Source organism: Electrophorus electricus, chromosome 7 (genome assembly GCF_041902795.1).
Source record: "Electrophorus electricus isolate QZ-2024a chromosome 7, ASM4190279v1, whole genome shotgun sequence".
In the NCBI taxonomy this organism is placed as follows: domain Eukaryota; kingdom Metazoa; phylum Chordata; class Actinopteri; order Gymnotiformes; family Gymnotidae; genus Electrophorus; species Electrophorus electricus.
The window spans coordinates 34,950,735-34,975,585 of record NC_137503.1 but is presented as its reverse complement, the minus strand read 5'-3'; the positions used below and the strand labels follow the sequence as shown (position 1 = coordinate 34,975,585).

General features: G+C 44.5%; 3 protein-coding genes across 14 annotated transcripts in view; 2 read left to right on the top strand and 1 right to left on the bottom strand.

Annotated features, from left to right (window-relative positions):
- Positions 1 to 5,826, bottom strand: part of ncoa1 (nuclear receptor coactivator 1) — a 57,075-nt gene extending 51,249 nt beyond the window's left edge. For 5 of the 9 annotated variants that reach the window (XM_035524166.2, XM_035524168.2, XM_035524169.2 and 2 more), the window contains exon 1: positions 5,312 to 5,825. The gene's annotated coding sequence lies outside the window, so the exon portion shown is untranslated. Of the gene's footprint in view, positions 1 to 1,186; positions 1,642 to 5,311 lie in introns of those variants that run through there. The other 4 variants (XM_035524171.2, XM_035524172.2, XM_035524170.2 and 1 more) reach the window with 3 other exon arrangements.
- A 1,144-nt stretch (positions 5,827 to 6,970) lies between these two features.
- On the top strand, positions 6,971 to 9,834 carry rpl7l1 (ribosomal protein L7-like 1). Its single transcript, XM_027030631.3, has 6 exons — positions 6,971 to 7,048; positions 7,898 to 8,006; positions 8,084 to 8,247; positions 8,375 to 8,512; positions 8,628 to 8,737; positions 9,017 to 9,834. The coding sequence occupies exons 1-6, from the start codon at positions 7,035 to 7,037 to the stop codon at positions 9,223 to 9,225; spliced, it is 744 nt and encodes a 247-aa protein (XP_026886432.2). The 5' UTR covers positions 6,971 to 7,034; the 3' UTR covers positions 9,226 to 9,834.
- A 64-nt stretch (positions 9,835 to 9,898) lies between these two features.
- On the top strand, positions 9,899 to 24,812 carry slc5a6a (solute carrier family 5 member 6a). Of its 4 annotated transcripts, none has more exons than XM_027030630.3 (17): positions 9,899 to 10,047; positions 16,042 to 16,157; positions 16,568 to 16,945; positions 17,361 to 17,426; positions 17,773 to 17,824; positions 18,139 to 18,206; positions 18,336 to 18,490; positions 19,418 to 19,558; positions 19,658 to 19,787; positions 20,069 to 20,157; positions 20,249 to 20,361; positions 20,537 to 20,604; positions 20,691 to 20,777; positions 20,897 to 21,078; positions 21,341 to 21,444; positions 21,651 to 21,772; positions 21,946 to 24,812. In XM_027030630.3, the coding sequence occupies exons 3-17, from the start codon at positions 16,598 to 16,600 to the stop codon at positions 22,105 to 22,107; spliced, it is 1,887 nt and encodes a 628-aa protein (XP_026886431.2). In that variant the 5' UTR covers positions 9,899 to 10,047; positions 16,042 to 16,157; positions 16,568 to 16,597; the 3' UTR covers positions 22,108 to 24,812. The 4 variants fall into 4 exon arrangements, with proteins under 4 accessions (XP_026886431.2, XP_026886430.2, XP_026886428.2 ...); XM_027030629.3 differs by having other exon boundaries at positions 9,910 to 10,268; XM_027030627.3 differs by having other exon boundaries at positions 9,910 to 10,324.
- Positions 24,813 to 24,851: the final 39 nt, after the last annotated feature.

The window sequence follows — 24,851 nt, the reverse complement described above, 5'->3', positions numbered from 1 at the left end:
TTACATCAGTTGCAACTTTTGAATTCACATGCAGATCTAACATAACAGTCCACAATTAACTTGAAGATATGAAGAGGTTCCTGGTATTAATATTGCCTGGCAAAAGAAATGCACAAATACTTAACTAAGCACAAAAACAATTACTCCAATATAACTAAAGTTTCTTTATATCAAAACAAACAGCAGGTTTGCTGCACTGGGACATTAGCAAATTGCATTTTTCTGTTCTACAATTAAATTCAAACATAAGAATTTATAAAAGAACAAAAAATAACCAAGAGATCCACATGAAGAACTGGAAGGAAGCAGGACAGCTCTGGATATTACAGAGAAACAGAAACAGAGTAGCTCGGGATATTCCAGTGAGACAGAAACAGAGTAGCTCGGGATATTCCAGTGAGACAGAAACAGAGTAGCTCGGGATATTTCAGTGAGACAGAAACAGAGTAGCTCGGGATATTTCAGTGAGAGGGCTGCATTGTTTGGTTTTCCTACTGGCATTCTGATGTAACCAAGTACGGTCAGTGTAACAGAACAAAGGTCCCTAACAAAGGGTTTTAGCCTAAGTATAGAAATCTCTACGTTTGGGCCCCTGGGGAGCGGATTCCAGCAAAATGTTCAAACCTGAACAACAAAGCGTCTTAATTTAACTTCTGCTATAACATGAGGAATGGTATGGCTTTGTTCAGACTGCACACTACTCCCCTCTGGGGCAGTTCCTCTGGGGCAGGCTGCAGCAGAGAGGGGAGGTTTGCTCATTTGGTGGCGATATATATCCTGTACTATGCAAGAAACGCCTAATCAATTTTGGGTGACATCAATACTCCACATATAAGACACTGACTGTGGTCTGTGGTTCAGACAGTGTAGAGAGGCACGTCTTCACTGTGCACCTGAGCAGTGCACTTTAGATTAGTATTTCCGCAGTGGAACTGAGAATAATCAGTAAGCTAACATTCATGAGCCTACTGGTTCATATGATGGTTAAACAAATGTACCACAACTGACATTTTGGGCTTGTGGGGTTGGGGAGCTCTCAGTAAATCAACATTATAAAACCCAAGCACACAGATACTGGCTAAAACCTTACGCAATATTCACTGTAAAAGTAGTTTTATGCTAAAAATGTTTACACTAGCCCATGCGCTAAGAATTGTCTACAATCAAAAAGATTCACACTTCATACCTTCATCCATATGGAGTCAGTCAGAGATAAACTCTTCACTGGGAAAACGTCACAGCTGCTCAGTTTAACTAGCAAACAGTCAACGTGGGTGACAAATCGCCACGGCGAACAGCAGAGTTCTGCAGGTATGCTCAGAGACGCAGGCGCTGCTACAGGATGCCGCGTGTGTGAACTTTGCCATGAGACTTCACCTCCTGAGGTAAAGGGAGCCCAGGCCAGATGCTACATTTGTGATGTCTGTCGTCTCTTCTCCTGACTACAAGGAAAGACAGGAACACAGCAAGCCAGTGTCCTCGAGCTCTTCCACAGTTTGGAGACTAGCTCCATACTTCTCGCCAGCTTCTGCATGGTCCGAAAAGAAGGAAAGGAAACTGAGCTGTGGCTCTCCCCTCTGTCTCCACTGGAGAAGTGTGTCCAATGACTGGCCAGGGTAGGCTTGCTTTCCTCGCTCTCTCCTTCGCTTTCCCTCCCTCCCTCTCTTCATTTGCTAGTTCTCTCCCGTGTGCGTGCTCAGCCCCCACACATTCTCACAGTCTGCTGCACAAGCTTTTTTTCCAGGGAGATGAGAATGTAGGTCAGCTCTCTGACGGCCGGGAAGGCCCAGCTGAGTGACACACTCCAGGCTAGCGCAGCGATCTACAGCAATCCGCTCACACCGTCACAGGAGCCGCCTCTGCACGTCAGCAGAACCAGAGCGGACGAGACTACACGTACGCGCGCTTTGGTACCGTTGGCTTCGAGACAAACGTGTGAGCCACAGATTTTAAACAGTAACCTACTTCAGTCTTCTGAAGACTGAAACAGTTTGGTAAGAGCAAAATCAAAAATTCCAGTATTTAAAATTTCAATGAAAGCTTGATAGAAAAAAAAAGAAAAGGGGCATTAAACAAGGAATCATGACCAGAAATAGAGAAAATCAATCAGTCATTTTCTATAGTGGTTAGGACTAATCATAGACTATAACAGAAACTGCCTCAACATCGGGACATGCACATACTTAGCAACAATACCCGCTACAAACATCAGGAAACACTCATTCTAGAGTTCTGATTTCAATGTTAGCGAGCAGGACTAACTGTGTGACCCCTTACGGTTTGCGGAGTGAGCCCTGAACGCATGGCTCATATTTATTTTACGTTTTCACCACATTTTGTTTTGAAATCTTTAGTAACATTTTTACCCATGGATATCTTCATTTTGAGCAACATATTGTATTTTTAAAACACACACAAATATCACAGATATCCAGATACTATGTATGAATAAATATTTTTGAAAACCACTGTATTTTCTGTTCTGTATATGTGTAATTACATTGCCCTTTGTGTGAAATAACAGGTAAACCAAAACATTTATTCTTGTTTTATCTAAGTTAGGCATATGTCTGAAGCACTACTTGCAAAGGCCCTGGCTGTTTTAGCACTGTTTTCAGCATGTTGTCTTTACACTGAGAGACCCAGTACCCAATACATCCAGGTCATTGCTTTCAAAAGAGACACAGAAGATGAACAAGATAACCATGTTATCAACACATGTTCACAACTTTATACCTCTGTGACACAGAAAGTAGAGGAAAGCCACTGTCCTTCAATGTTACAACAATTGTACTGATTAATTCAAGGTGATATCAAATCATTGTTTATGTAGTCTGTACTTACCTGTCGTAAACACAGAATCTTTTCAACTGCAATACATATACCTTAGATAAAGTCAAAAGTCTGTCTTGAAACTCTTCCTGATTTTTTTTTTCCCTGTTTTGAGAGACAGATACTTTACAAAATGTCAGAATAATTTGGCCCCAAAACCAAAATTTTATTCTGATAAGGGGAATGGTAATTCATTCTGTGCGAGCAATGAAACTCCAGTTCTGTTTGGTCACCAATGAAGTGAGACCATCCACAGTTCTGTTTGGACACCAATGAAGTGAGACCATCCACGCTTCTGTTTGGACACCAATGAAGTGAGACCATCCACGCTTCTGTTTGGACACCAATGAAGTGAGACCATCCATGCTTCTGTTTGGACACCAATGAAGTGAGACCATCCATGCTTCTGTTTGGACACCAATGAAGTGAGACCATCCAGGTTTCTGTTTGGACACCAATGAAGTGAGACCATCCACGTTTCTGTTTGGACACCAATGAAGTGAGACCATCCACGCTTCTGTTTGGACACCAATGAAGTGAGACCATCCACACTTCTGTTTGGACACCAATGAAATCAGACAAACCACACTTCTGCTTGGTCACCAATTCAAGAAAAAAAAAAAGCACAGTAGGACTGATTTGGGAGTGCAAAGGTCAGCACTGGGCTCTCAAGAGGCATATAGAGTATATAAGCGCATGTCCTGATGTTCTAGCCAATCACCATGCCCAAACACCTCTGTGTACTCAGTAAACGCAACACAGTTAACTCTGCCATATAACCATGTAACACAGGTACAGCTAGGAATGTACTATGGATATAAGCATATATCTGCACTGCTAACCATTACTTTACTGGGTATGACCTTGGGCGTACAGCCAAACTATTTTGTCAGCAGTCCATATCAAACGTTCTGGCGGCCCCTATTTAACTACTTTAAAAACATTTAAAAATGTGCTACATGTCAATGTACGGTGCACCTCCAGAACAGAGAACTCAATACGTTCTCAACAATGTTGCAATAATGCCAAGATCAAAAGAATGTGCTACAGTGTGGAAATGTGGAGTTACAGCGAGTTGTGAAATCTGGGCACACATTGTTCATGATCACAAACTCAGTCCAAGGTAAATATGAGGCCTTCAATACATACTACACTACATACCTCCAAGGTGCAAGAAAACAACATCACGGAATAAAAACCATTAGGAGGGGACGTTGCCTCTAATGACAGGTTTAAACCATTAGGAGGGGACGTTGCCTCTAATGACAGGTTTAAACCATTAGGAGGGGACGTTGCCTCTAATGACAGGTTTAAACCATTAGGAGGGGACGTTGCCTCTAATGCCAGGTTTAAACCATTAGGAGGGGACGTTGCCTCTAATGCCAGGTTTAAACCATTAGGAGGGGACGTTGCCTCTAATGCCAGGTTTAAACCATTAGGAGGGGACGTTGCCTCTAATGCCAGGTTTAAACCATTAGGAGGGGACGTTGCCTCTAATGCCAGGTTTAAACCATTAGGAGGGGACGTTGCCTCTAATGCCAGGTTTAAACCATTAGGAGGGGACGTTGCCTCTAATGCCAGGTTTAAACCATTAGGAGGGGACGTTGCCTCTAATGACAGGTTTAAACCATTAGGAGGGGACGTTGCCTCTAATGACAGGTTTAAACCATTAGGAGGGGACGTTGCCTCTAATGACAGGTTTAAACCATTAGGAGGGGACGTTGCCTCTAATGACAGGTTTAAACCATTAGGAGGGGACGTTGCCTCTAATGACAGGTTTAAACCATTAGGAGGGGACGTTGCCTCTAATGACAGGTTTAAACCATTAGGAGGGGACGTTGCCTCTAATGACAGGTTTAAACCATTAGGAGGAGACGTTGCCTCTAATGACAGGTTTAAACCATTAGGAGGAGATGTTACCTCTAATGACAGGTTTATTGTCACGTAACACGACAACAAGCAAACGGGTTAATACGCGTGATTATTTCGAATTATGTTGGTTTTAAGTGTCATTAATACGAGGCTATTCAATATGGTATCCGACTCTCTCCAGAACGAGATGACATACTGGTCTGACAGGAACGGTTGGTTAACCATTTTGGATCCGTGTGAAAATGACAATGTCAGCTAACGTTAGATTAACTTACCTGCAACCGCCAACAACATTCCCTGTAGTACTAACCACAAGTATTTACTTACTTAACTTCAACCGAAAAGGAAACCAACTTAGCCTGCTAATAAATTTTGAGTAACATTAACTTAAACGTGTTAGGCGACGAATGTCATTTGCAGTAACCAAACTGTTTGTAGTTCGCAGCGAGCTTGTTTTATTTACCTCAGCTGTAGCCTTAGCTGGACCGTTGTTAGGCTAACGCTAACTCTGCTGGATAACGCTGCGTATGTGTGTTTAGTGCAACGTGCTGCATAGGTTTGAAATGAATCTTTCACACAACACAAAGAAGACCTGCCGTTCATCTACCTGTTCAGTTTGATCTCCTTCGCAGTCGACAATTCTCCAACTTCCGAAGCGCTGAATGATCGTGTGCTAATATTAGCCTAGCCTAGCAGCGGCTGCCAGACCGACCGATTCGTTCTGCAATCGGTCGGATGCAAATGTTTTGACCAGACGAGTGAGTCCAGAGGCTGTCTTGATTTTCATAAAGTATTCATGAAAGGGCGATGAACCCGACACCGCGCTCCTGTGTGGCCAGCTCTTCTGCTGAGTTGCTGTGGGAGCAGGTTAACGAGGCTAGCTGGCTAACTCCAGGAGCTATTTTAAATCCAGGGACGTGGTTTGTGTTCAGCTGCACGTCGGATATTCCTCGCTAAAGCCTCGAACACCCACGCGTCTAATGCTGAGGCCTTCCTCCAACTGCTGACAGAGGTCCGCTGAAGTTGTCATCCAAACCAGATGCATATTTGTGTCTTTAATTCTTGCCTTGGTCTCTCCCCACCGCCATTTTCAACCTCAAGCTACACAAACAAACAGGGAACCCGTCACGTCACCCACAAGCTGCGCCCACGTCACACACAAGCTGCGCTCTCCGCCTGATTTGTAGACCATGGCGCGGCGTCGTAGTGCGTGTGTATGGTTTACTTATCAGACGATCCGATCAGCGCAGCGCTGGTCGACGGGCTCCAGGCTGCGGCGTGCACGCTGCCCGTCAAAGCGGGGTCGTGGGCCCGCCGGAGTGTTATTCACGTTTACGGCATTTAGCAGACGCTCTCATCCATGACTGTTATCATGATGGAACTTTCTCAAGCCGCCAGCGACGTTGCGTCTAAAAGTTTTCCTTTATTTAAATGTAGAGCACTACCCAAGTCCGTACATAAACCGTAGATAAAACACCTTCCTTTCTCACGTCGTTTTCACTACATGACGGCTACCACGAATATTTTCCCTGAAACCTTTTCTGCCCACCTAATGGCATTTAAACATCCCAAATCCTCAGCCCGATGCCACAATAGCCGTATCATCATGGTTATGCATTATAGTAGCATTTATTTTCCATCTTATATGCAGCACAAAAGGTCAGTGACATATACTTATGTACGGATTAGGTTACAGGTGGCAGAGTGTATTAAAACCTACGGGGTTCTATCTCTAACGTGTACTGAGCAGTTTTCTGTCTTTATCTGTCTACTAACGCAGTAGGAATTTCCAGAAGCAGGGAACGATGGTCAAAGAATAATCAGACAGGGTTCCACGGACGCATGCAAGATAATTAAGATAAGATCCAAAACGAAGTAAGCTATTGTGATGGTTAGGTTCTCTGGTGCTCCTCACCACAGACTGCAGCCAGACAGAAGAATCATTCATTTATAAATATTCAACAAAGCATTGACCATTGAAAACTATTACACATAGTTATATGTAGCACTAGTTATGCGTCAAATATGCAAATATAAAGAGTCTCTTTTTCCATTCATACATTGCGAACAACACAACAGATTTTTGTCATTCTCGATGATTAAAATTCAGGAAACTGAATTTATTAATAACTTCTGATATTAACACAAGGAACACGATATAAATCATTTATTTTCAAACAGTCCACAATTAATTTTACAGCTAGTGTTAACCCTATCCTTTATGAATGGAGAGGCGACGGCAGCAAACAAACCTCCATGCCGGAGAGGGGCAGTGTTGCCACGGACGGCCCGACGTCAGTAGTGTGCGACACGTTTCTGTCGAAGGAGAGATGGCGGAACCTGAGTACGTATCAAGCCTATTCTGTTTACGTTTTAATCCGAATTAATCCGTGTCATTACTTTAAAACAATTTATGTAATTATTCGAGCACACCACGTCTGCGATGTAAATAATCGACTGCAATACGTATTTTTTTCAAATCTGAAAATATAAAGTAAATTAAAAATGAATTGGAGCCTTTCTCACACACGAGCCCTGGCCACTTATACACAACACACCTGGCCCGGTTTTCTACAATAAGAGAGTCTGTACATTACTACACAGCCGCCTGATAGTGGTCTGATAGAGCAGCCAGCGACACCTCCCTCAGGTGGCGGACTCGTGCGTTTATGCGTCACTGAAACGTAAAGCCCAGACGGCGCGTGCTGCAGTGGTCCCGTCTTTAATGGACGCTCAGACGGACACGGTATAGTTGTGATTAAACAGGAAAGAGACGTGTGTGCTAAATTCTAAAGCAAATGCGTGTTTGCAGGTGCAAGCGCATATATAATGTAAACACACACACACCCTGCTTTCAGGTACTAATACCCTACTGTTCTGCCCTCGTACCCTGAGTGAAGCAGGCTGTTCATTAACACAGACTTTGTTGGGATCTTGGCGGGTTTTGTATGCTTAACTGGCTCATTACAATTGATTTTATGTTCTACATGTCTGATCTGTGGATGTATACAATTCTGACATTGAACGGTCATATGAGGTCAAGTGCAGGTTGTGCTTGCTAACCTGCACATATGTTGTATGTGTTAAATGGTTGTCATTGCATTTCAATGCGTTTTGCTGTATTGTGAAATATGAATCAGTTTAAGGATTTAATGTGCATATTTCTATGTCACCTCCTCCTCTGTCTTTGTAGTGTTCAGAAGGTCATTAAGTTGGTTCCTGAGAACCTCCTTAAAAAGAGGAAAGTGTACCAGGCTATCAAGGCTACTCAAGCCAAGCTTGCTTTACTTCAAAAGAGAAAGGTAACTTCCCACACCTACCTCGGTAGAAACAGACTAAACGCAATGAGAGAAAACATGGATGTGTTTTTACTTAACAGGACACATCAGGAAGACCCATAAAGTTCAAGCGGCTGGAGGAGTTTTGTAAGGACAGCAAGCGGAGGCATCGAGACGACACCCGTCTACAGAGAGCCAAAACAAGGCCCCCGCCTTCCCTCCCACCTGCTAAGAACCGCCTGGTGTTTGCTGTTCGTGTTCGAGAGTAAGAGCCGACTCAGTACCTCTGCTGTGTGGACTTCTTAATCCTGCAGTGCCTCCGTCTGAATCATTTACTCAGTTGGTCACTCTTTGCTGAGAGTAACTGACATCTGTGCTGCTCTGTTTCAAAGGATCAAAGGTGTTAGTCCCAGAGTTAAGAAGGTGATTCACATGCTGAGACTCAGAAAAATCTTCAGCGGTACCTTTGTCAAAGTCAGCAAGACCTCCATAAATATGCTGAAAATAGTAGAGCCATATGTTGCCTGGGGGTAAGACTTCCTTCTTTGATGTTCGCTGTGTGTACTGTCTGCTGTGTTCAACACGCTAGAAGCCACACAGACGAATTGCTTTTATTTCCCTTTTCTTGGTTTTATTTACTGACAGATTTCCTAATCTCAAATCCGTTCGAGAGCTCATCTTAAAAAGAGGCCAGGCAAAGATTGATAAGAGAAGGCTTCCTCTTACAGACAACACCGTCATTGAGCAACACCTAGGTGAGCATTGCAGTGCTGCTAACTGCTGTGGTAACAAACACCACCATATGCATGTAATGAGCCATAGATGTGAATTTTTATTTATATATATATAATCATATTTATTGTTTTGTTTTTTCTGCATTAGAATAAATACCTTTCAGTTGAGAACAAGTGTGTGCTGCTTCTTCCCACTCAACCACCACATTTTACAGAGAAAATCAGCAAATAATGCTGATCTTGAAACTTTAGCATCTGCTCTCTCTCTCTCTCTCTCTCTCTCTCTCTGTCTCTGTACAGGGCAGTATGGGATTATCTGTCTGGAAGACCTCATCCATGAGATCTACTCTGTTGGGAAGAACTTCAGGCTGGTGAACAGGTTCCTGTGGCCCTTTTGCTTGTCGGTCCCCCGACATTCAGCCAGAGATAAAGTTGGCCTTCTGAAAGACATGGGTGAACCCGGCCCGAGAGCTGAGGGCATCAACGGTGTCATCAGGAAATTTAACTGAGTGTGAAGCCTCCTAAAACTGCCCCCAGGGTGTGGAACCTCCTAAAACTGCCCCCTTACTTGCTCTCCTTTCGCGTTCCCTCTTCAGAATGATGGGTGGCTCCCTGAGAACGAACACACTCCAGCTGTTTATCTGCAGGAAGGACTGATCAGAACACACTGTCTTGAACAGCTGAATAGTTTGAAAACTGTTTGTGTATCATGTTGTGCAGGGTTGGTGTTGCATCGCTTTAAAAAACGAACGTCCTTTTTCCTGGCAGACATCTGGGACCTTTCACCTCTATAAACAAATGTTTATCATGGATTGTTACAAGCATAATTCCTCCGTGATTCCATAAGCCTGCCCATCCCCTACTTCTACCTGCCCTGTGTAGAAATGGGAAGTGGGGTGTGGGAGGAACGGGGCCACTGTGAGACCTTTACAGAGTTTAGTTGGATATTACTGTGATTAGTGCAGTACAATCAACCTTGTTCTTTGCAACCACATCAGTTCTGTGTACATTAGTCATTTTAACGTTTTTTTTCAATTCTGTTTTGTATGCTATCAAATGTTTTTTGGGTACTGCTCAATTTAACCCATATGGGAAAATATCAGTTTCATTCATTTCAAGGCATTTGCAATTGCGTCATACATCAGGTACTGGGTGACTACCCGGTAGTCCGCGTGCATCGAGCAGTGGTCGTCTTTGGCGACGGAAGGAGCACGTGCTCCTGGTAAAAGCAGGCGCTCGCGCGATTCGTCCGCGGTGTGAAGGAGTAGGTGGACTCGCGCCGTCCTCCAGCGCACGCGTGCTACGTGGTAGAGCGAGCTCCGCTGCGTACGGTAAGGATCTCCAGCTCTCGTGCCTTGATGTGTGATGATGTAGGCGCGGGCGCGTCGACCCCGCGAGAGCGGATATAACCTTGACCACCTCCGCGTGCACAACATCTCAAGTGGATCCTCTGGCAAACTCGTGGAACCAGACTGCGTCCAAGTTTAATCTGATTTTATAAGTCATTTTGAATCTTTACAAACCACGGAGTTTTCTATCAAATTTGTACCCAGTAAGTGGAACACGAGGACTCGCGGGGGTTCACGACGCTGCGCCGAAACATCGCCGGTAACGATGCGGCTCGTTCACCGGATAAAATAGATTTGAATTGTTGTGCTTTTAGTCTAAGTAAGATAATTTTAGAAGTACAAAAACTGCAATGTGGTGTCTAGTTCGGTAACGTAGCACCATGTCCCGCGGTCGAGCTACATTAGCGATGCGTGGGTGTCGCGCGGTTTTACGTAAATGTTTTTGTTTCTTTTGTCTTGTTTTTAATGTCTGGATTAATTAGCAACAGAATATCTGTAAACAGTCACCTAAACAAGGTGAACTTTGCCCATGTGGGATCGTTTTCATGACCACTGAGCTGAACCTTCCAGAAACGCATTCAGTGTCACCGTTTCTCGCGCACGTGGAACACGCCTCATCAAAGACGCCGTTAAGAGGACCGACGTGCGCGCGTTGCTGCCGCCCGTGTCCGTGACGCATGACTCCACCGCGCGCATCTGGTTATGTCCCGTGTAGGTCAAACGGTTGCTGGTGTCAGAATAACGTAAAATTCCTGAATACTGCAAATAAGTCACAGACGTAGTGAGATGGTGGTGTGTGTCGGCGTGCAGCGGTGATGAACCAGTGGGTCGTGTGTGTGTGTGTGTGTGTGTGTGTGTGTGTGTGTGTGTGTGTGTGTGTGTGTGTGTGTCTCGGCAGTGACAAACCAGTGGGTCGTGTGTGTGTCGGCAGTGACAAACCAGTGGGTCGTGTGTGTGTCGGCAGTGACAAACCAGTGGGTCGTGTGTGTGTCGGCAGTGACAAACCAGTGGGTCGTGTGTGTGTCGGCAGTGACAAACCAGTGGGTCGTGTGTGTGTCGGCAGTGACAAACCAGTGGGTCGTGTGTGTGTGTCGGCGTGCAGCGGGGACCAACCAGTGGTTCTCCACACAGAGTTTTCTTTTCCTCAGTTCACCGCACTGCTAGACAAAGCTATGAACACCTGATGCAGGCACGTACGAGCTGGGTTGGAGCAAAAATATATGTAGGTCTGGAGGAACACTGAGAAACTTGAGCAAGCACTCTGCATGGCACTTCCTCCTTCACGCTGTTCGTGCCTGTTCATTTGACCCTTAGTATACATATTTCCTAGCAGACAGCACCTGTTTGAAGGGGTGAGGACATAATCGCCTACCAGGACAGCTCAGGTTTATAGAGACATGACGCTGAAGGCCACAGAGACAAAAACATTAATAATGGCACAGATTCCTTTGAAAGGTTTACAGATACATGTTCTTGTGGTTATTAGTTGCCACGAAGCACCTTGTCTATATGCTGTTTGGCAATGCAATAAAGATTCTTCTTTACCAAAAACACTGGCCTTCCCAATTCTGCCAAACGTGATACACAAGTCAGTCAGTGAGAGCAAAGGTTAGGATTTGTTTTAGCATTAAGAAAAGCAGTCTAGAGACAGAAGATGCCTGTGACTTCTATTTTACATCTAAGTAATATTAGACCTAAAGATAAAAAGTTTTTAAAAATCATAGTTCTCTTTTTGGTTTTGTGTTATAAAACAGATGTTTAGTTGTCCAACACAGTTATGTGATGATAGTACCTTTTCACATGAGCGTGTAGAACTGTGCTGTAATATAATAATGAGAGCAATTACTTTATAAAATCATACTAGTTATAAAATCAACAGTGATCAATGATTTCTGGGTAGAGAATTTAAATAAATCACAATGAATAACATCTGTAACAATGTTGTGAAATAGACCTTTGGACCCAGCAGAGGGAGATGTAAAAGCTAGGAGATGTAAAAGCTTCACAAGCTGTTATTCCTTGTGTCTCCACTTTTTGACAGTCAGATATTTTAAATTGGAAAGGAACTACCAGTGGTGTGAATTAATGCTTTTATGTCACTACCTTTTAGCTGAAACTGTCAGGATCAGAAATGTAGGTGTTTCAGTACAGCCGATTTCTGCCATGGGAAGTCACTGGCATGAAGGTGGGGGGATTTTGTTCCTAGGATTGGGTTGTCCTTTAAAATGAAATTAAATTTAATCTACAAAACAGTGAAAATACAAAATGCAAGTGTTTGTTTTTTTTGTTGTAATATAAGGTTATTAACGAATAAGACTTTCAGAGTTAGACAATCAATTGTAAAACAATGAACTAAGTTAAATGTCCTTGGTTATAGCGGCAGCGTTGTCGTGGGTGAAGAAGCTCTTTTACGGTCCCTTCAGTGTTTCTGGAGTTGAAGCGCAGTGAAGAGGTACCTGTCTGTTCACAGCACATTACCTGCTTTACAAAAACAGTTTGTGGAAGTCTGCACATTTGAATATTTAGTTATGAATCTCTGGATAAACGGTCGGCTCTGATGTTGGTTGTATTTCACCCTCCCGGGTAACATCCAGGTTTTCCAGGTTCTCCAGAATTGGTGAGCACATGTCCAGCGGTTGTACAGATTCTGACCATTGAGAATTGTCTGCTCTGAAATTGTTTAGCAAGGATGGCTAAAACGATCGATGTTCAAGCTTTTCTGACAGCCTCAGTATGGCGATTAAAGCTGAAAGGCTGATTTAACCACACACTCCACAGCCAGCCCAATTCTTAAATGATAAGTGTGATGGGTTCCATCATCAGTCATTTCAACAAGGAATTTATGTCTTAAAACAGTTGCTATCAGTCCTGAGAAAAGTAATCCTCACCCCTCTAGTCTCAGCAAGTATAGACCAGTTTCAAATAAACCCTTCTGGTGCAAACTCCTTAAAAAGGTGGTTTCTACTGAATTATACAGTTTTCTCAGTTCTAAGAGCTAAAGTGAGGTAGTCCAGTCTGGCTTTTGGGTTCATCATAGCAGAGAATCATAGGACTTCTTAAAGATCTGAACTAAGAACTTGGTACCGCTTTTGATGGAGCTGAAACAAGATACCACCTAATCGTCTGCAAAACTGGGCTGGTCTCTCCAGCACTGATGGTTCCCACCTGAGCAGTCATGTTAGAAATCATAACCCTCAGAAATTGAGGCCCAGTGACACATTAAAATAATCCTGATCAATGGAAAGTTCACTCCAGAAGGACCAACAAGCATCCTGGCTGAACAGAGAGAGCAGAAAACTGGATGTCTAACCAGTTTAATTCAGTTAACCAATCAGTTTTGTTTCTGTGGCTGAACAGAGCTGCCATTGGTCTCTTGAGGAACAGGAAGACAGAAACGTGTTGTTCTTCCCGTTCAGCCAGTTGAACTAGGGAGCCAGTGGTAGCCTCCACCTGCACATGCAGAAACCGTGATTACCTGAGCTATAAGACATTTAACGGAAATATGAGGGCTAACAGAGTTACATGACTTTCTGTGAGAGAGCCACGTCATTTCTCATCTCTCATTCTTACTAACTCAGTTTTGAGCCTTAGTACAGGACTGTGTACTAATGGAGAGCATAGTTATAATTACTGGTCTAGACTCCATTGAGGTCTCATATTGCTTTATGCCAATTCAGTGATGAGTCTTTAAAAGTAGGCCAACAATCCTGTTATCATCTCTAAATGCACTGTGTTGCTCACTTTGAGAAGAAACTCAGTTTTATTTGTTTATTTACATGTATTTATTGTCTTGAGCAAAAATCACAATTCTTTCTAAATCTAAAACATAATGCTCATGGGGACGCGTTCACGTTGTGGGACTGAGACAGTTGTGATGTCTTGGTCCATTGGGATGTGTTCACTTGGTCTTCATGAGGTGTGCTTCCTGTTTTGAACCCTCATTCCTGAACTTGACCTTGAGATAGCACATGTTGTCAGCTCATAACACCATACAGCTGATAAAAAAATGTTGCATTTGTACTTGGAAAACTTTCTCATTTGGATGTACTTTAATAATTATCTCATCTTCTGTGGAAAGGGTGTAAACACGTAGACACAATTTTCCTTGTTTGCTTTCATTGGCATCGAGTTAACATGTAGACATTCCTGTGGTACTACTAGACAGAAAACATGGGGTCAGCTTATGAAGTGCACACACGTGGGCGAGGTGAACTTGTCCTGAGAGAAGTTCTGCTGTGGTGAGTCCTGGAAGCCTGCACGCTGACGGAGTTGCACTGGCTGGAGTTTGTGGGCGATCCATAGAGGAGCAGAGGTTCACTGTATGATTACCTTCACCAGGGAACACTGAGCAGTGAATGATGACTCAGAGATTACGTCTACTACAGGAAAATCAAACAGACGTAACACCGGGGCCTTCGCTTTATCTGTGGTGACTAGCCTTCAGCTGATGAACACGCCGTGTGTGTGCGTTTCCAGTCCAGTTGTGCTGAAGAGATCGCGTCGGTGTTCAGACCTTGTGTTATATGGTGGTGTATGATGTTTTCTGGTTATAGTATTTTACCAACTACAGCATGGTATCTGCTGCTTTTCTCTTAACTTTCCAAATTACTTCAATTGCGCAAATATCTTATAGCACTTTGATACTTGACCTTATATGAAGAACTAAGTGTGATTTACAGTGGTGTAATCTGTGCCATAACCCAGCGATATATCAGTTTCCCAACTCCATAACCAAGATTATAAATGAATAATCAGTGTTTCTGATGCAGACCCCATTTTAAATGCTGTAAATAAATTCCAAAGAGGTAAAATGGTCTTTTTTTTATTCTCCCCCTACTGTTACTGTTTTGTTTGGACCTCTGGAGTATCATATTCCTTACAGCCCAGGAGTAACAGGACGTGATTGTACAACAGTATCGTGTGAGCCCTCCAATAGAGGCCTGGACAGGGGTAGGTTCAGGGACTGGGGTCAGGGTCAGTACTGTAGCAGGTGGAGTACATCTCTGGCATCTGAACTAGCTCTGTGGAGCCGTACAGGAAATGTGACCTACAACAGCAGAAAAACAACCAAGATGTTTTCACAACTTTATCAGGCACTAAGCCAGTCTGGAGGCCACAGTGTCACATTGGCATTACCGTCTACCAGCATTAACCAGGGCTGTGCTGTGGCGTTCTCTTTAGAGTTCTGCTTAAATTTAGAAGTGAGATTATGTTCTGTTTGTGAAGGGTTCCTAAAGGTATAATCTAGAATAACTCTTTAATGTGCAGCCACTACATCTGCTTGTGTGAAGGCGTGTCCTGATCCAGTCGGTCTTGGTACTCTGGTTCCATGCATTAGCTTTAGTTTTGATTTTAACTATTTCTAGATGGGGGGAAAAGTTTTAACGGAAAATGACTTGGTCAGCGTTGCCAACGTTGGTCGTCCACGGGGAGGGCTGTAGGCATCAGCTGTAGGGACTGCATTCGCATATGGAACATTTCAGGGTCTTGTACTTGGCCCTCATGCTCACGCAGTCACGTGGCCTGCGTCTTAATGAGACGCGTTGGGTCTCACACAAGGCCAGTGTGCATTCCTTGTCTGACCTTCTCCACAGAAGCTGGTGTGAGATGCAACATGTTCATGTGTTGGGTTCTTCTCACGTTGTCTGCTTATAGGTACCGTTTGTACGTTTGATTTTTCATGTTTGTTTTTTTGCTTTTCTTTTTTGTTGTTCGAAATCAGGCTGTCTCACTTGTAGTAGAGAGGTTAGCTAAACCAGTCCTTATGCTAAAAGCTAGCAGGGACTCTCACACGTCTAGTTCTCATCTTCATGTGCTGGCAGCAGTAGGTCAGGTGTTCCTCTAAACCTCTGTTGGTCTGCTTTAGCGTTTACGGAGGAATCGCTCAATGGCATCATAATCTGTTAACAGTTATAGTTGAGATGGAAAAACTTGGAAAAAATGCTGTTCTCATTGGTGGCTTCTGTTTTCCTTCAGCTGCTGCAGTTGGTCGTGCTTGGTGAGCCATGCCCATGTCCCGCCTCCAGTAAACAGCCCACAAAGCGAGGCAGACACCAGCGTTTCCACCCTGTCGTGTTCTAGCGCTAGAGACGGTAGGTACTCCTGCAAGCTCCAGGTGTTCTCTCGCTCCTTGGTCTGTGTGTGTGTGTGTGTGTGTGTGTGTGTGTGTGTGTGTGTAAAACATTACAGTGCAGCAAACCTTCACAATGTTAATGGTGCATTAATAGTTTTATGAGTCCTGCTAAAGTATTTTTTGAATTGCACCTTTTTTTCAAACAGCAAGATTAATTTTATTGTGCCTCTGGTCATGTTGTGACAGTGTCAGGATTACCAGGATATTTCAGGATGAATGGCGTGACGTTGTTGTTGTGAAGTGACCCGATATATAAACTGGATTTGTTGTGGTTTGACTTTACTGAAGAGTATTTTGACATGGTATCTGATCTATTTGTTGTTATTTTGCTCTTGGTCCAGTGTAAAGTGAATCAATTTACCTGTCCAGGTGCGCCTCCACACTTCGCTGCACAGGATCATGGGAGACGTGGTCCAGATGCACTTCTCCACAGTGGACTACGTGATCTTTACTCTGCTGCTGGTGGCCTCGGCAGGTATCGGAGTGTTCTACGCCTTCTCGGGGGGCCGTCAGAGGACCACGCAGGAGTTCCTGCTGGCCGACCGTAGCATGACGTGCTTGCCTGTGTCGCTCTCTCTACTGGCCACCTTTCAGTCAGCGGTGGCCATCCTGGGTGCGCCCTCCGAGATCTACACCCACGGCACTCAGTACTGGTTCCTAGGCTGCTCCTACTTTCTGGGGCTTCTCATCCCCGCCCACATCTTCATCCCTGTCTTCTACCGCCTACGCCTCGCCAGCACCTACGAGGTGAGCCAGGGAGGTCGGGGAGAGAACTGCCATTTTATTTGTGTTTTTTAATGGAAGATAATTATGATCGTTTTTTGTGGTCACTGATTGATGATTGGTTGGTTGGTTGATTTTAATTGTGACCTCGTGGGTTGCTGAAGCTGTCTGAGAAGAGTGCTGACCTCACACCAGAGCTTGCACGTGTTTGTAACACAGTTGGGATTGTAGTTGTGTTCACAGATGCAGTTCATTTTTACAAAGAATCACTGTTGTATCTAAGTCACAAGCTTCTCTGCTCCTAACAGCAGTCAGTCAATAGAATAATCTGAACAAAAAATACACACATTCCAAGATTTAAAAAAAAAAACAACTGCTCATATATCCTGTGTTGCCATCCAACCGCCAATGTCTGGTCTGTTGTCTTTCTCTGTCACAGTACCTGGAGCTTCGGTTCAGCAAAAGCGTGCGAATATGCGGCACAGTCACGTTCATCTTCCAGATGGTGAGTGTCTCACCAGGATGTGTAATGTTGGGGTATGAGAGTCTTCAAGAGTCAACACAGACGCTCAGCTCAGGTTCTGAAGAGAGATTTTCCTTTTCTCAAATTTTGTTTTGTCTGTGCAAGTCGGGAAAATATTTTTTTCGTATCTCTGTACTCTGCAGTGAAAAGAAGAATATTGAGCTTGGTGTTGTACTACACATCTCAGCATGACTCACAGATTCATTTAATTGGTGTTTGTTGAATCTTTATCGTGTGTTTGTTTTTGTTGGGATAACAGACAGATGTGACATTTGACATTTGAACTGTTGCTTTGTGCCATGGTGTGGGGGTGTGTTTACTCGTGCAGGTGATCTACATGGGTGTGGTCCTGTATGCACCTGCCCTGGCCCTGAACGCAGGTGAACACCACCATGCGGAGCCGTACATGCCATCCCATAAGCCCTGCTGAGCACAGCTCCTAACCGTGGAATGCTTCTCACATGACTACAAATGAGGAAATAGCCTGACACCATCTAAACACTGCTGATATTGCATTCCTTACTCACAGTTTTTACTCTTTGAAAACGTTCTTCAGCAATGGACATGAACACCAGTTTAGGGTCGCAGTGTTTCTTAAAATCAGTACACAACACAGTTATGCTATAGAGTAGCAGAATGAACACAGTCTCTTCTGAATGATTTACTAACCTCATTTGTTTTATTTGTATCATAGTAACTGGCATCGACCTCTGGGGAGCAGTCTTGGCAATGGGACTTGTGTGCACACTTTACACAACGCTCGTAAGCTTGACCCACCTGTGCTTCTCTCAATACTATATAAAGATAAGAGCAGATTTGGGAGAATGTGTCCTCCTTGGCTGTCCTGCTGGGACATCTCCTCACATTCCTGTCTTACTCCTGTTGTGGCAGGGTGGTCTGAAAGCTGTGATCTGGACAGACGTCTTCCAGACCATCGTGATGTTCGCCGGGCAGCTGGCAGTAATCGTGGTGGGGGCGCACCAGGCTGGGGGCGTGGCTGAGGTTTGGAGGCGGGCCCAAAACGGCAGTCGCATCTCAGGCCTGGAGTGAGTGACACAAAGTACCACAAAGCGTGCCGACACTCGGCTGGCCTTTCACAAGTCCCCTGCTTCTACTGGTGCATGCAATGCTTAAATATGTCATTCCCTGCTATTCAAACTGATCTGAAATCAGTTTGAACCAGAATGGTTCAAATTGTCCCATCACAGCCTGAAATCTCCACTCGTTTATTCCAAACAAGGGTTTCATGAACTTTAGCTGTGAACACAATGACTCTCACAATGCGAAGCATCAGACAGCTGCTTGGACAATCCCAGGGAGCATGGTGAACCCAGCAGAGACCTGTCACCTGACACAGAGGAAACTGTTATTTGCACAGCGTCTGTCAGTGGTGCAGTGCAGTGTATGTGCTGCATCTGAGTGCAGGCGTGGGGTGAGAAAACAGCAACCCCGCGCAAGACGAACTAGAACGACCGAATGGAAAACTCAAGTGGGAAAGAGAGAGATTTGCATATTTTGTATATTTTTGTAATGTTACACCGCAGCAGTGCAGGCATCTCGTACGCGTCTCAGGTCAGCTAGCTTCTCACAGCTTTTGTGTGCCGTGTACCATTAATGCAACGTTGGGTACTTTATTAGAGTGTTGTTAATTAAAACAGTCCATTAATGGTCATATTTCCGTATGTCATATAATCCAGAAAGCTGTTGTCCGGTACCTCTCTGGGGCAGAAGTCATTGTAGCTAGCTTGTCGCAGTCTGCATGTATGTGTCCGTGTGAGTCTGAGACGCTTTCTGAGATGTCTTGGTTTTTGGTAACTCTGGCCCTGAATGATATCAGACACTTCTGTCTCCACTACCCTACCTACCTCACTGTCTAAACCAGTCAGCCATTGGAATTATTTTAAAGGAGGGCCTACTTCTCTCTCTCTCATATATATACATCTATCTATCTATCTATCTATCTCTCTCTGCAGGCTGAACCCTGACCCACTGGAGAGACACACGTTCTGGACTCTGTCTGTAGGGGGCGTTTTCCTCATGCTGGCTCTGTATGGTGTAAACCAGGCTCAGGTCCAGAGATACCTCAGCTCTCGCACTGAGAACGAGGCCATCATGTCAGTGCTCACTAGCTTGGTTATGTCAATACACGTACTGACACTTAACAGATGCATCTGTGTGAATACTCTTTGAAACACACGTGTCTCTGTGGGTAGGTCCTGCTATGTGGTGTTTCCATGCCAACAGATAGTTCTGGCACTGGGCTGTCTGATGGGACTGGTCATGTACTCTCGCTATGGGGAGGACAGTCCACTGGACAAGGGCTACGTCCAGACCAACGACCAGGTCTGACGCAACGGGCTTCACACTCTACACTATACATAATGTACACACTATACACACTGTACACTCTACACTATACACTCTACACTGTACACACTACACTCTACACTATACATACTATACACACTGTACACACTACACTATACACACTACACTGTACACACTACACTCTACACTATACACACTGTACACATTATACATACAGAGGTGTTTCTTTCTGACTGGTCAGACATTGCAGATCCTGAAGGTGAAACTTCAGACCCTTTCTTTGTTCCCTTCTGTAGATGGTTCTGTATTTTGTGATGGATGTTCTTCAAGACCTCCCTGGTTTGCCTGGACTGTTTGTTGCCTGCCTGTTCAGTGGCGCACTCAGGTATCCTTTAATGAACAGCTCGGAAAATGGATGCAGCATATCTGGGACTCAGCCACGCATATATGTCTGCTTTCTCTTCATTGAACCCTAGTACAATCTCATCTGCCTTCAACTCCCTGGCAACGGTTACCATGGAGGACCTGATAAAGCCCCATTTTCCTGCCATGACTGAGGCACGCGCTACCCTGCTGTCTAAGGGCCTGGGTAAGCAGTACAGTCCCACTGCCTTCCACTTGGGCAACTATAAAACTAGAACTGCATTTTTTTTGTGACATGTAGACAGTGTAGAATTGTAAAATACATTTTCTTTAGTATACAAATAGTATGTAATGTATTTCTAATCTTGTTGAAGTGCTGAAATGTTTCCTGTTTCTCCCAGCACTTGGATATGGTCTGGTGTGTTTGGCTATGGCGTACATCGCCTCTCTAATGGGCTCAGTCCTGCAGGTCTGGACTGTTCAACTGCTGCAGTTAGTCACACGGCTAAGGTTTAATGGAGATTTGGAAAACTGAGCTCCCTCTCTCTCGTTCAGGCAGCCCTCAGCATCTTTGGGATGATCGGGGGTCCTCTCCTTGGCCTGTTTTGTTTGGGCATGTTCTTTCCGTGGGCCAACTCCATTGTAAGTGTGTCCCTGCACTGTCTGACCACATCTGTCCCAAGGACATGAGTTCAGTTCACACCATGGCTAACATGGTTAAAGCTAGCATGTCAGTGTAGCGCGCACACGTGTGTTTCCAGGGCGCTGTCATGGGACTTGCAGCAGGGCTGCTTATGGCTTTCTGGATTGGCATCGGCAATTTCGTCTCCCGCATGCAGACACATGGTGTGCCCATACTCAACGGCACTGCCATCCTGGATACGGCCAACGCCACGACCGTCGTCATGACTACGCTGGTTACTTCCCTCACCACTAAACCCAGGTGCTTTGTGGATGCAAAACTCAACAGAAGCTCGTGAAAAGGGGGGGTTTCCCAAAAGCATCATCATACCTTTAAATGGTAGCATGGATTTGACAATGAACAGTCTCCCTCCCTTACGATGATCTTAACACTTTGAAGTGTTTGGTAAATGGGCCCAGAAGTGAAGGGCTTTCATTGATCATCATTAAATCGTCATTAAAACCGTCCCAAAGCTAGCCAGCGACGCTGCTTTTTGAAGGCTTCCTCTATTGTTTCTCTGCAGGCTCACAGGACTGAAGGCCTTCTACTCCTTATCATACATGTGGTACAGTGCTCACAATTCAGCCACAGTTGTTGTGGTGGGTCTTGTGGTCAGTCTTCTCACAGGTGTGTGTGTGTGAAGCTTAATTGCTGATTACACTCACTCAGTCAGAAGACAAATACAATGGTTTCTTTTTGTTTTCCAGCAAAATTACAGCTATGTCTGTTAATGTGGTGTTACAGTTGTTACAAACGTTTGTTTTTGTTCTTTAAATGAAACGGTTTCTTTTCTTCCTGTAAGTGTAGCATTCTGCTCTTTCCCGGTTCTCCAGGGCCCTCGAAGGAGAAGGATCTGACCCCTGGCACAGTTTACCCCGTGCTAGGCACACTGTTGTTCTTCCTGCCTGAGAGATACAGGGAGAAGCTATGCTGTGTTACACCTCTGGAGGACAAGGTAACGCAAACCCAAACTATTACCAGCACGTTGCACTAAACATGGGTATTATACAACCTTCTTGCATGGCTAAATAGCCAAATTATGTCAAGTTACAAGATTATATTCTAGTCTAGTTGGGATGTGAGCTTGCCAAGTTCCCTTGCGTCCCAACGCTGTGTGCTGTTCTGTAGTCCAAAGCTCTGGCCAGGCAGCCTTACCAGATGGCAGAGAAAGACATCAGTGATGCCCCACGCAGTCCACACGAAGACAAGAACGGAGTGGAGGAGTCGGAGGAGAAGACCAACCAGCCCTCCTGCACACTGATGCACGTGGAGCAGGAGACGGCTCTGTGACCTCTCCCTCCCTCCCAGTGCTGTATGATGAGTGAGGCCGTTTCCATGGATGTTACGACTTCTAGCCCTGTGTATAGCCCCTATGCTGTGGTACGTGTAGTAGCAGAGTGGCAGGTCCGCTGTAGCCATGGTGAATAGAGCACGGAAATCACCATGAGAGCTGGGCATCTACAAGCCTTCCATGCACACCTGGACCGCTGGGAGGTCTGGGTACTGCACGCGGGCTGAGCTCAGATGCTTATAGATGATTTCACTCATGTTCATGTAACCACACTGTTCTTAGCAAAGTGTTCACAATTAACCGCACAATTCCAATCACTGCACAAGCAGACACCACTAAGAATGACACTGTGGTGCAACCTTGATAGGAGGCATTTAGAGACACACACTCGAGGAGGGCAGATGTTCTGTGAGTGTGTCTGACTCCCAAAGCCTTTTGTTTTGTTTACTCTGACATGCCAGAAGCTCCAGAAAGGCTTTAGGAAACAGGAAGCCATCACGACCCTGTTGCACACCTCCCAGCTAGTGAGCCAGACTCGGTGACCTCTGATCCCTGCAGACATGTTCAGAGGTCCTTCCATCCCGTCGTGTCTCTGCCACGTTGTAATGGGTGTTGAATTATCCCGTTCCATGTGGCCAAACCCCAGTGGAACCAGTCGCTAAGTGTAAGTGCCTCCTCATACAAATGTGCGGTTTGCACGATTCCCCTTTTGTGCCCTGGGACTTAAACGACTGAAGTTGTGTTGCGTTTCCTACATCTGGCTGACGTTTCTCAGAACTGATGGAGTGGATTTCCATGTGGTAAATGTATAAGAAGCATCTTAATATTTGCCATAAACGGTCCAACTCTACAAGTCTCACTGGTCCCCAAAGCTGCGCGCCCTGTCAGAGAGTATAGAGCTGTACCATGTCTGCTTCCATTTGTGTTTTGGGGTAGGGCAGTCTACAAGTAGTCTCATCTCTACAGTTGAAGCACTGGGCTTGTTTCCGGTTGGAGTTTTCACTGTCCCAGTATATGCAAGTTTATCATGCTGGAGGTTTGATTTGTGGAGTTTAAAGTAAGCAGGGCAACCGTGGGCCAGCACTGAAATCTGCAGGGCAATTACTGGCCAAGGGTGTCAGTATTATTCGTGTCTGTCATCTTCATCATTTGTATTTTTACTTGTAAAAGCCAAAGTAGATATTGCCGTCTCATGTTTTTCCAGCTACAGACCTCAGTCAAAATCATAGCATTTGTAGTTTGTGTAGAAATGTCTGCTGATGTGGTTGATGTAAGTTTGGTGTCTCGTGACCCGAGCAGCGGTGGTCTTGTGGAAGGTCATTGGATGTGCCATGCTTTCTTCAAGCATTGTTTGGGGTTTGTTTTGCGGTCATGTAAAGTCACAAGGTTCATTAGATGCGTCTGCTTGACTTTTGTGTCTAAAAATGTGTTGCGCATGAGCTTAGACCTTGTATCTTCTTGGAGAAACAATAGCTGGACATGTTGAGATGTCAAAGACCTACAGATCTTATTTTCCACAGCTGAGATCCCAGACTGTGGCGTTCCTGGACGTAGTAGCTGTGTGCGAACACTGGGAGATTACAATAACTATGCTAACTTTGGCCTAATAAGTCTGCTAGTCTGTTAGTATGATGCTGATTTAAGCACAATAACTGTCCTTAGAGAACTGCACTATATATAAGTGACCACCCAAGAAATCATCATTTTGGCTGGAGCATCACTGCCAAGCGGTCTTGGCGTCTGGTGATGTACGTTAACGTGACTGTCCTGTGTCTCATTTTTGCTGTGTGACATCTGTGTATAAATTGTTTTGGTTTCTCGTGAACATTTGTAATCATAAGTTGTTTCATGTATTCTACCTGTCATACCTGAAATTACTTGAACTAGTGCACAGAGCTTTTCTTCAGCACCTCCTGTGCGGCTGTCATTAGTCCAAACCGAGGGCCTTCTAGTACAGAACACACATGTAGTACTTTATTCATTTTCACTGTGATTTGAGATAATACTGTGTATCTCTATATTATTATTGACCCAGAGGGTCAATATGGACCCTGTGCACAAGTGTCTGCAAAGTAACAATTTCTAACATTTGAGTAGAATTTGAAATGATGTGGAATTCCTGTGTGCAAATGTTACTGTGATTATGGATCAGCCACACTAACTTTATTACTTGCGATAAGAAACGGGAACATGGCCAGACATAACGCATCCTGTCTACAAGTCTACTGAGTTTTCCTGTAACCTTTTTGAACTAAAAAAAAAAGCATTGCACTCAAGTAATTACAAAATAAATATTATTACAGCATAATATTTGTGTATAATAAATATTATGAGAATATTTATTTTTTAGACAATATTTTCCCATTTTGTTGACGTTTCATTTTTTATAGTCTTTCTAGTGTGCATTCCAGAAGCCCGCCAGCAAAGGAGTGCGACCAGCTTCTGTGCTCGGGCAATACCTTCATTCTGTCTCTTTCGTTGAGTGGTCATTGAAGTTCCATCTTGGAAACTTCCTGACACAGAGGCTACGGAGAGCCAGATGATGTGGTGCAGGGCGCGGTAGCGATGACGCAATGATCTGTTTTTAGCCACGGTTGTGGGCATTATTTCCAAATCAGAAATATTTGTAATAAAAGTGATTGACTAATACTCCTCATGTTCTCCAATGTGTTATTTGGAAAAATAAAACTGCTTGCCTGAAAAATGTCCTACTTGTTTTATTTGGGCAGGGGCAGAGGGTTGG

Bases quoted from the DNA above. Each gene is read 5' to 3' on its own strand.
- rpl7l1 (XM_027030631.3), top strand. The intron at 8,248-8,374 runs GTAAGAGCCGAC...TCTGTTTCAAAG, and splicing joins TTTGCTGTTCGTGTTCGAGA to GATCAAAGGTGTTAGTCCCA. The intron at 8,738-9,016 runs GTGAGCATTGCA...GTCTCTGTACAG, and splicing joins CGTCATTGAGCAACACCTAG to GGCAGTATGGGATTATCTGT.
- slc5a6a (XM_027030630.3), top strand. From the start codon at position 16,598: ATGGGAGACGTGGTCCAGATGCACTTCTCCACAGTGGACTACGTGATC. The intron at 21,079-21,340 runs GTGCTTTGTGGA...GTTTCTCTGCAG, and splicing joins TCCCTCACCACTAAACCCAG to GCTCACAGGACTGAAGGCCT. The intron at 21,445-21,650 runs GTGTGTGTGTGT...CCGGTTCTCCAG, and splicing joins TGTGGTCAGTCTTCTCACAG to GGCCCTCGAAGGAGAAGGAT.